Source organism: Aptenodytes patagonicus, chromosome 1, assembly GCF_965638725.1.
Source record: "Aptenodytes patagonicus chromosome 1, bAptPat1.pri.cur, whole genome shotgun sequence".
NCBI lineage: Eukaryota > Metazoa > Chordata > Aves > Sphenisciformes > Spheniscidae > Aptenodytes > Aptenodytes patagonicus.
In genome coordinates this window covers 196,759,397-196,770,457 of record NC_134949.1, presented here as the reverse complement: position 1 = coordinate 196,770,457, position 11,061 = coordinate 196,759,397, and the positions used below count along the sequence as shown (strand labels likewise).

The following is an 11,061-nucleotide window of genomic DNA, read 5'->3' as shown; positions in this document are numbered from 1 at the left end:
TCCTTTCTAGCTGGACATTCTATGCTAGGTAGAGAGGTCAGGCATGGTTCACACTAGGGTAGCTTATAGAGATGGGAACTTCCTGCATTTTTCAGCATCTCTATATTCTCATTAATGTTTCTTAAACGCCAAGGGTCCTTGAGGTGCCATCCAGACCTTCAACTTCAGCCTTCAAAGAAAGCCTGTTGTTGCTATGTCGCCAGCTGTCAGAGTAGCGTCCATGTCCACGTTTCATTCTCCGTTTCTCACTACAAGGCAGCTCCTGACTCATTACCTGCATCCAATGAGTACAAAGCCTTCAAAGATCCAATTGGCAGGACAGTTTTACCAAATACCAAGCCCATTATTACTAAATGCCATCAGACTAGACCATTGCCTCAGGACAGCCTTCTCTGGAAGGAAAGCTGTCTCCGATAACAGCAAAAATTGACACTTAGAGCAAAAAGAAGACGAAGTTTTCTCTCTGCTGCAGAAAGAGCTACCTTCCCAAAATGAGGGTCCCAGACTACGAAGCCGTACAAGCTAAATAGGGTATTATTAATTGATATTTGCAAATACTAATTTAAAATTGTAAGAATTTCCATAGACATCTAGGGAGGAATTTAGATACGGTGCAGTAGAGACCATTTATAGCAATAACAACTTTTCCAGAGATGGACAACTTTTTATAAAGACAACTTCTTTATGGATTTTCTGAAGTACGAGCAGCTATTCAGTGCTTTGCAATCTGTTTGTATAGACAAGGTTGTGCACACTATTCTTAGGTCCCCAAGAGAGTAAACACCAGTTCCCAAGCACAGGCATCACAGGGCACGGGCTTTCCAACCATACAGACCTACATGCCCCCCAGCAAAGCAGCACAAGACTTAAAGAGGAAAAAAACCAACTTCCTTGTGTGTAGCAAGTCTGCTTCTTTCATCAATGTGGCAGAGTGTCTGACTGTTTGATCTGGAACATTCGGGATGTTCCACCTTTTCCTTTCAACCACCAAAGTGGTTTTGTAACAGGTTAGTGCCTACCAGCCGCCACAGAGACAGGCTTGTGTATTCTATTTTAGTCACTCATTGACTCCATTCTGTCCCAGGGCGTTTTAATGAGAGCACGTTAGATCATTAGTAACATCACTTCTTTTCCTACGGAAAAGAGATCCCACTTTATCTTTTAAAAAGGGAGGGGAAAAGGTGGTAATGACTCAATGCCAGTACAGTGTTCACTTTGGCTGTCCCAGATCTCAAGAGGTGTGAATGCATACCTCTGAAAGATCAGACAGGGAGTAAGGTTTTCAGCTAGCAGTTTTTCATCACCAGGTTAAAATGCCCTGCTCTGAGTTTTCAAAATGGTTATTTCCGCATTGTTATCCACCTAGCCTGAAGGAGCTGCATGGTCCTTGTAGCAGGGGTCATTGCCTCCAGTAGAAGATCTGCCTGCTTGTCACCACTTGTTTCAGAACAGAAATCCATATCTTCCTATCCTGAACGCTCCGGAGGTGAACTCCTAAGAACTGTCATTAGATCCTCCACTCATGGCTGTGTCTTGGCGCTGGGAGTAGACAAGAAGTCAGTATAGATCCCTCCACAGAACATAGATGATCAAAACCATAGCAGGCTGATGTTCCATTAGCCTTGTACAATTTCACCTGATGTTCAGCTTTTCTACTCGATCTCAAAGCCTACCTCAGAAGTTCAGTGAGAGCATGTGTCAGGCTTCCAATAGCTAAGCACAAGAGACTGCTACAGCATAGCTTATAGGGCATACTATAGCCAACGGAGCAGTCGCCCAAGTGTCCCTGTGCCTGTTAGTGCATTTTCCAGCCAAGGTTCTGCAGAGAATCTCTGAAATGAAAGATAAGTCTAGCAAAAAGATGATCTTTTGCCCATCCTTTTCCACATGTACCTGTAGAGATTTCGGGACTGCACATGAACACCAGTGAACTCTGGATTGCACTATCACACTTCAATTGTCAAAGAAAACTCTTAACAGCAGAAAACATCGTTAACCTAACCAAAGATGGGAGAAGGATCTCAGTTACATCAGGGGCCATGCAGTTACAATTTTTCATTTACATGCTTGACACGGCCATATTAATCATTAAGCCATTAACGTGTTCCAGGGATCCACAGTTTACTGAGCCATCTTCAGAAGATAATGTTTTGAACAATCATAGGTAGCAAAGAAAAATTATATGGCTTATGGATCGATTTGCAAATGGGGAAAACGTAATGTAAACCAGTCTGTTCCAGAAGATACATTTCCAGTTTATGGAAAATCAGGAACTTACTAATAGGGTTACTGCTCACCACACTGCAACTGGAATTGAAACAAAGCCCACCAACGGGACGTATCCAGTAATTATCCAGGAGGCTTATAACCCCAGCGCTGCCAAAGTGGTGCTGGTATTCTGATCTTCAGAGTTTGTCTATTCAGCCACCAAAAGCTTGGCTTCTGTTCCCAGATGTGAGGTATTGTCATGGTTTAACACCAGCCGGCAACTAAGCACCACACAGCTGCTCACTCACTCCCCCATGGTGGGACAGGGGAGAGAATCAGAAGGGTAAAAGTGAGAAGACTCATGAGTTGAGATAAAGGCAGTTTAACAGGTAAAGCAAAAGCCGCACACACAAGCAAAGCAAAACCAGGAATTCATTCACTGCTTCCCATCGGCAGGCAGGTGTCCAGCCATCTCCAGGAAAGCAGGGCTCCATCACGTGGAACGGTTACTTGGGAAGACAAACGCCATCGCTCCAAACATCCCTCCCTTCCTTCTTCTTCCCCCAGCTTTATATGCTGAGCATGACGTCATATGGTGTGGAATATCCCTTTGGTCAGTTGGGGTCAGCTGTCCCGGCCGTGTCCCCTCCCAACTTCTTGTGCACCCCCAGCCTGCTCGCTGGTGGGGTGGTGTGAGGAGCAGAAAAGGCCTTGGCTCTGTGTAAGCACTGCTCAGCAGTGACTAAAACATCCCTGTGTTATCAACACTGTTTCCAGCACAAATCCAAACCATAGCCCCATACCAGCTACTGTGAAGAAAATTAACTCTACCCCAGCCAAAACCAGCCGAGGTACCAACATGATTAACCCATCTTATGTCTGGATCCTGCAATGTTTCACTTCATAGCGCAGATGCAGAACTGACCTCAGAGAGAGAAATTTCATTCTTCAGGTATGCAAACTGTTGATGTAAGATGTTCTGCAGATTCACTTACCTAACACATTGGAAAAAAATAAAATGTCCCTATAGTCTCATGAACATTTAAGTCTCCCATCTAAGTCATTCTGAGCCTTTTCCACGTTCCTTCAGCAGCTATCACCCACCCATTCATTCACGCCTGTAAGATCTTCTGCTTTTCCTTGTCTGGTGGCACTGAAATTTCTGACAGCTCTGTTAACTGTCCTCCCTTCAATACAATACGTTGTGTCTGGTCCCGCAAAGGCAGAGACTCTTTCCAGCTGAATTTTATTCCTTAACTCCCTCTCTGTAATGGGAGAGAAGTGAGTTTGCTTTCTTCCATGGATCTCTGCTTGCCCTTATCACGTAGCCTTTTCCTCTATCTCACCAGTGACCGGGCCAAGGAGTGAGCTGAAGACGTAGTAAAAAGACGCAAAGATTAAAGAATAGAAGGATCAGCATGCCTTCTGTGTATTGTTGAATACAACATTGTAAATAAAAGGGTATGTAAGCAATTATTTTATTACTTAGTTTAGTTATCACTGGGGAACAAAAACCAAAACCGTAGACCAGTCTTTTCAGAAGGCCCTCAATGAAAGCTACAAACTGCCTTTGAAATTCAAAGAAAATTGAGTTCCTGACTCCAAAGTACTAGTACAACCCGAGACTTGATGTTTCCAATCCATTGCCTTTTTTCCCGATGGGGACTCAGGATGGAACAATGTTGCAACATTTAATTCTTCACAGTTTCAGCAAGCGCTCAGCTGACTGGTGTAGCAGAAACTTGCTTAGAAAGCAAAGCCCTAAACTCATTCTCTGGAGTAGACTTGTACACATTACTCTTTCCAAACTTCAGGGCTACATTCATCATCTTTCTGACCAGAAAGAAGCCACCAATTATTGAACCGTTGCATTAGAATGGAAACAGAATAGAAATGGAGGAAGGATTCTTGGGAAAATGTACACATCAGATCGCACTTCAGGGGGTTATTTCAGCAGAAACTACACGATGGTCTAGAAAACCGACATTCCTTTTTTTTTTTTAATAGAAGTCAGATTTATTTGTATTTTATGCGATGACTAGTGATTTACATCCCACCCACCCATTTGAGAATATTCAGGGCTCCAGGCATATCTCCAGCCAGTTCCAGACTGTTCAAATCATTGTTGGTCCATCCATTTACTAGTCACAACAAGGCCTTCTGTGACTAATTATGGCCTGACTGCAGCAGGAGAGGCAGCTTCAAAGAATGGGAATCTTCAGACGCACTAGCAGTTCCCTTGGTTCCCAAATTCTTTATTTATGTGGATTACATTGAGTTGACAGATTTAACTGGGCTGTTGAAGATATGGTCAAAGAAGCAGAGTCACTCCCTTCCCTTTTATTGTTTTCTGAAGACATAACAGTCATACGCATCTGTCACTAGAGAGAGGAAGTTCTCCATCACTGGACTTGATTTGGGCTTTTATACGCTGTTTCAGTAGCATCTGGGAATAGATCAGTATAATATTTGGTAGGGAGTTGTATTTCCTCGTGATGCGCTGTAAATCTTTTATTGTAGATACTCCCACTGTTTATTGTTAAAAATCAATAAAAATAAACCTTGTAAAGTTAAAGCCTGGCAATGGTTCAGCACAAATCAGAGGGAAGGAGTAAGAGGCAATGAGTCTCCCTCCCCCTCTTGGATAGCTCCCAGCTTGTTTCCCAATGAATATTCAATAACGCTTTCCAGCAATCTGGGAACAATTTTTTTTTTGAAAAAAAAATATTCAAAGTTACGAACGCTTCGTTGTGATCTCAGACGGGACTTCTGATCCGCTTTGGCAGCTTTCTGGTACTGAATTCAGCTGTGGATCAAAACGGAGTATCGCCCAGATTGTGTGTTGGATATACCTCAGAATTTTCCCTTCCAGAGACAGACAAAAGCACATCAGCCTTGCTCAGCTCAGATTAAAGGAGTTATTTCTGAGCACTGGAAAACTGGAAACTAACCAAAATAGGTAAAAAGTGGGAACAGCCCAATGTGCAGGAAAGTTTCTCCAAAGTCAGAACGGAAGTTACTAGCCCTGTTTGCAAGCCTGTAGAAGCAGGGCAGGATGCCATTACCCCAGCATCATTCTTTTGCCCTCTGGCTATTAATTCCTGATATACTGCATCTTAGGGTGGAGTCTCTGACTATTTTCATGAGATTCAGCTATGCAGGGAAGTGAAAAATCGTTTGGAATTATTTAGTAAAGTGAAAAACTTCCCAGTACTAAGGCCAGCGCTAAGAGATCAGTTTCTTTTAGACTAAGCATAGTATCAATTGCGATAGCTTTATTTAAACTTCTTGATCAATTATACAATCTTATGAGCACTGACTGTAGAACCTATAAGAATGCAGTGACTGCACTTCCTAAAAGAACAAAAACCCTCATGAATTGTCACGTTGAAATCAATACCCAAAGAACAGGAAGGTGTTTCACGTCAGACCCTCTCCTCCCTGGTATCAGCAGATTCCTGAACAATTCAGGCGGTAAATAAATGACGTGTCCCCAAAAGAGATAAGAAAGACGTAAGAGAACTTCCCAGTATGTGAAGAAGCAGACAAAAAGTTACTTAAAAGCACGGAAATTTAATCAATTACTATGAAAGGAAGTCAACATGGTGCAAGAACAGGGGGACGGAAAAAGTGTGGTGCCTCTATCCTGTCAGGATACCCAGCAGGCACCACAAGACTGTGTTGATAAAGCACTTGATAGCCTTGAATATAGAAATACAGGATGAAATCCAACTATAAAGGAGGGAAAAGTGACTAAAATAAGAAAGAAAATATAAGACAAATAAGGTGGTGTCTTTCCGAATCATCTGCCTTTCGCAAATCTAGCAGCAAGCTATCAGACAACCAAGCTATTTAAACGATCTGCTTCTGCCGTGTAAACTGCAGTCCGTGTCGTAACGCAGAATGACGGCGTTCTCTTACCTTTTAGTTTCCTTTCCCTCTGGTGATTTTACTGTTCTGGGAGTCTGCTTGTGTGTTAAAAAGCAGAAGAGAGCTCACTGCTCGCCGTAACTGAGCGAGAGGGCTGCCCCCCAGCACTACGGCAGTCAATTTCTAGCATCTCAGGCAGTGGAACAGTTTGCACATTTTTGCTGAATCCAAGGAAGAATAAAAAGGCAAATACAGCAGTAAGTTTACTGAAATCAGCAAATTTTGCACCTTCCCAGGAAAAAGGAATTCTCTTGAGAAAGTTGCCAATGACTGGAAGAAGTGGATCGTGTCAGTGATCACAAATTCCAACTTCACTAGAAAAAACTTGTGCCAAGCTAAAATGCGCTACAGTGGTAGCAAAAGAAAAGAGATGTCCAATAGAGGCACCACCAGTCTGGGAAGATCCATTTCACTGAAACTCCTAAGGGCAAGAAACAGACGGGTGATTCCCACCACCCACCCCCATTTTTAAGCGCTGCAAATAGAGTAATAAATTCACACGTCAAAGCTAATGAAAAGCCAGGTCTAATTAGTCAGCCAAGAAAGCCCAAACGAGCTCTACCCGGCTGTTTCTAACTTTGGAAAGATGGTGTTTCACCAACAACAAAGGACAGATTCAAATAATGAATCCTTGAAGTTACTGCTGTCTTCTTTCCCTGCCTTGAAGGGAGGACAAAAGATTCTTCATTTGTAAGGCCTGGTTAACTTACCTCTCCTGGTACCTGAGCTAATTTTGGCATCTTTATGAAGCATTGTACAGGGCTAATATTCCCGAGGCTTTAAAAGCCACTTCTGCCAAGCCTTCCTCCTAAATATGTTTTGCACTTAACAAGCGTTAAGAAATCCTTTGTACTGTTTTGTTTAAAATTGTACTAACTCTTCCATCTGAAAGACTGTTTATCACATTTTCATTCTTTTTGTAGTTAAAGCTCTAAAAATTAACTGACCTTTTGTTCACAAAGACCTTTGTCATTTAATTCTCAGCACTGAAGAGAGCAGCTTAATGCCTTCGGAGTGGGAGGAGAGGGCAGAGGAGTATTCCACAAGAGACAGTAACACGTTGTTTCACGGACACTAGCGGTGGCTTCACAAAGCCCCTTTCTCATGTCTGGAGCCACGCAGCAATACAACTTGGGATGTTTCCGTTACGCTGCTTTCAGCTAATTGCAAGAGAAATCAGTGTACGTGTATCTGTTGGAAGTAGAAGCGATATTCAGTCATTGAGGTTTGCATTCCTCCTCCAGCCACGTCTCCAAACTGTTGGGATGACAGTTGTGTCAAGCTGTTATTTCTTCATGTATTATCCTGTATTTAAAATCTACTTACAGATTAGCACAGAACATAAAAACAATTTTCTAGAAGGAATGGGTGATTTTTTGCAAGTCCTAATATAAATTTTAGCCACAGAGAAAAACAAAGACAACCCTTGAAAATGCTGGAATCTGGTCCACAAAACCAGTATTGAATCTGTGGTTCTTTTTATTTAGAGTTGAAGAAGGTGGAGCGGTAAAAGGCAGGAAAGCAATTTTTTTTTCCCGAATACCTGGAAAAAAAAAATTTGTTTGTTTGTTACTTCCCTCAATAGCTGCAGTTTCAAACAAGCCAACAAAAAAAGGCCACCAGTGCTGACACACCCCTCTTCCACCTTCAAAAGATGAAAGGAAAAGCCTTCATTTCCCTTTCTGCACGTGGCTTCTCTTTGCCTGTGCTACCCCGGAGCTCCCTGGGGTTTGGTTCACCGTGACGGTAAGGCCTGCTGGCCTCTTCATCCTTTCAAAACTGTAGCATTCGACTTTTTCTTCACTGGAGACTGTCCTGGTGCTTATGAGGCGAAATCCATCTTTGAGTAAAGTGTCAAGCAGCAGGCCTAGCACATTAGTACCGTTAATCAGCTTTCTATTATCAGGCTTTATGGAAACATACCTAAAATAAGAAAAAAGCAGTTACAACACACTTTAATTACTTCTTGAAGGATGGAATCAATTTTCTGTTTTAAAACAAACCAGGTCCTCAGATGGTGCAGGTCAGCACAGTTGCGTGGCTTTACAGCAACCAAGGTTCCGGACATTTTTGTCCTGCTTTGAGGACAATTTAACTCTTTCCCTCATTACAAGAACAGCAATTCTCAGTTCATCCCGTTACATGTCGGGGAAGAAGCACTTCTCTTTCACCCCCACGCCAAAACTTACTTTCTTAAGAAATAACTGTGATAACCTCCGTCTCATTTCATTCAATGGAGGAGAGGTGAACGGCGTGCTCTATATAATGCCGCAACAGTTTCTCAGGTAAAAGTAAATGATGGAAAGGACAGCGAAGTCACATTCACCCCAACAGCATCACTTTTCATTGCACGGGATCTCTCTCTACAAACAGTGACATTTATTGCAAAGTTACCTTGTACAGCAGGTCTTGCGGTAACAAGTATGAAAATCATTTTCACATTGCCTCAAACGATTTTACTTGATATAAAGTCCAGTTTAAGAATCTATCCAGACATTTTGAGGAACAGAAGTCAGGTAAAAATACTATTACAAAATACATAAGCTGACAGGGGTGAAACTGTTCCACAGTTCACAGGAAGGTACACCAAACATTCATGGAAAGCACAAAAAAGGCAAGAGAGTCCATGTCACCACAAAGACTAAGTCAACAGAAATTCAGCAGGCAACATGATCAACCTCGACTTGTTTCATTACTCAAGATAAAGCTTTTCTACTGAGCTGCAGAAGAAAATTTTTACCAAGTCTGAAGAGATAAAGGAAAGAATCAGGAATATTTTCCCCACTATTTAAGTTGCCATAACCCACTCAACCAATTATTAGTCCATTAAAGTTAGTAATAGATTGTAAAGTTAAGGTTTGGCACATAAATATTTGTTGCTTTGCAAATGCAAAGTAGTTTTTCTTCTACTTGCTTAGCTAAAGAAAGCTAGAAGAAAGATAAACTTTATTCATTTTTTTCTTTTTAAAGAATCAAAAGACTGCTGTGTTGGTTCATATATTCAGAGAGAATAACCCTTTTGGAAATATTTCAAAGAAATTTCCATAAAATTCCAGATGTTCTAACAGCCACAGAGGACAAATTAGGTTACATTTTCTTATACAGTAAGAACTTGTCTCCATACAATAGAGACATCCAGCAAAAGCTTGTTTAAAAAATGTAAGTTGTCATTAGAATACGATACTGCTATCACAAAGATCACTGATATACAGTTATCTTAATAAAAACAGAACCCGGCCCTGAATTAAAAAACCCCCACTGTGTAGCACATAGTTAATAATCTACCCCTTCTCCCTCCCCCCACTAAAAGGCTCTACAAAAGCTTTCCAGTCCCTGAATTGCAATCTTAGTTCTACTGGTGTTTTCAACCCTGTTTAGGCATTCTTTTTTTTCCTCTTTTCCATACGAAAGTGTTTTGGACCATGAGCTGGTGGAGATTTTAGGCTTCTCCAGTAGTTCACTCCTTATTTATTTTGCTTCCTTTGCTTCATTTTACTCTGTGTTTTTGAAGTCTTTTAGAAGGTCACTGATGCCATGAAATTCTAAAGCCTGGGAGAGCGAGTGAGGAGGAAAGGGCAGAGAGAGAAAGACCCAACAGAACTCAAAAACAAGCACCAAGAACAGTATTTTAGAAAGTTGAAGAACAGGCAAATCAGTGCAACAGAAATGAAACTGGGTATTTCAGAACTAGAAAAAGATAACATTAAACTAGCAGAAAGAAGGAAGCATACTTCTTTTCTCTCAGACAGCTGTCCGATAGTTTCTTTAAAACGAGCTTTGCTAGCACATAGCGTATACTTCATGAACTAGAAGTCATGAAGACATTTCCGTAATGAGAAGTCACATTAGGGAGAGTACCTGGCCACAAGCTGGTCACCAGCAGAGTAGTCAGTACCACACTGAAAAACCATGTCGTGATGAGAAGGTCTTTCCAAAGGAAGTGGAACGAGTGGTTTCTGAGAAGGAAAAGGGCTGTTCCAGCTCCGTCCTGACTGCTGCCCTGTAAACACAGTGATCTGTTCAGCTAGCGTCTCAACAGTGGTACTGCAGGAACCAAAGATCCGGAAAAAGGCCTGCATCTCTTGGAGAGAAAAACGCACTTCCAAGATCTCCAGCCTTGGCTTCAGCAAGTGTTCCTGGCTCAGGAGGTCGGCCAGAGGGTAGAGCCCATAGAATTCTGCTTCTCTCTGCAGCCTCTGATAGTCTGAGAAATCAGTAGGTAAGGAGACCTGGAGAGTCCTCAAGAAGTCCATGATGTAACTAAACAAAGTTCCATCTCTGTCCACAAAAAACTCTCCGTTCACCAGTTTAAATTCCCAGCCATCATCGTTCAACATCCGCGCTAGCCTGGACTCGGGGAACTGCTGCAAGGTAGAAGCCCGGGTTACAAATCTCACTCCTCCCACACTCAGAACCACCACCTCTTGATTACTCATCGCTATCTCAGCCACTCAAGAATTGTAACTCTCTGGTCTACGTGTTTGTGACTTGATCTTTCCTAAACTGCAAGGCATCTGCAGCTGCAAGAACCATTCAGTGCTTTTAGCAAGTGTTTGGAGTGAGGTGTGGAGCAGTGACAGGATTCCCAGGCAACAAAGATGTAAATATCATGTACAATAGTTTTGTTTGCAGGGTTTGGTTGCTTGGAAACTTTGATTCTTGGAATTTAATGTTTTATTTTTGAAATGAACAGCTTGCAAGGACTACTGGAAGACAGCGAATTGACCGTCACAACTTACTAAACCTTGAGAGAGGCCAACGAATATCCCCAAAGTATGGCACACATTACGTTTGTTTCCCGGAAATGTCAGCTAAACGTTTTCATTCTACATATTACTGTTCATAGGACCACTGCAAAAAGAGGTTAGATGTGCTTCAAGCAATATATTTCAGTATCGTACGCTCTTAAAGAAGGGCACTTCA

At 42.0% G+C, this 11,061-nt stretch overlaps 1 protein-coding gene across 1 annotated transcript; it reads right to left on the bottom strand.

Moving 5' to 3' along the window:
- Positions 1-7,259: 7,259 nt before the first annotated feature.
- KCNRG (potassium channel regulator) lies at positions 7,260-10,583 on the bottom strand. Its single transcript, XM_076364015.1, has 2 exons — positions 9,997-10,583; positions 7,260-8,061 (listed from the first exon to the last, which is right to left on the bottom strand). The coding sequence occupies exons 1-2, from the start codon at positions 10,572-10,574 to the stop codon at positions 7,809-7,811; spliced, it is 831 nt and encodes a 276-aa protein (XP_076220130.1). The 5' UTR covers positions 10,575-10,583; the 3' UTR covers positions 7,260-7,808.
- Positions 10,584-11,061: the final 478 nt, after the last annotated feature.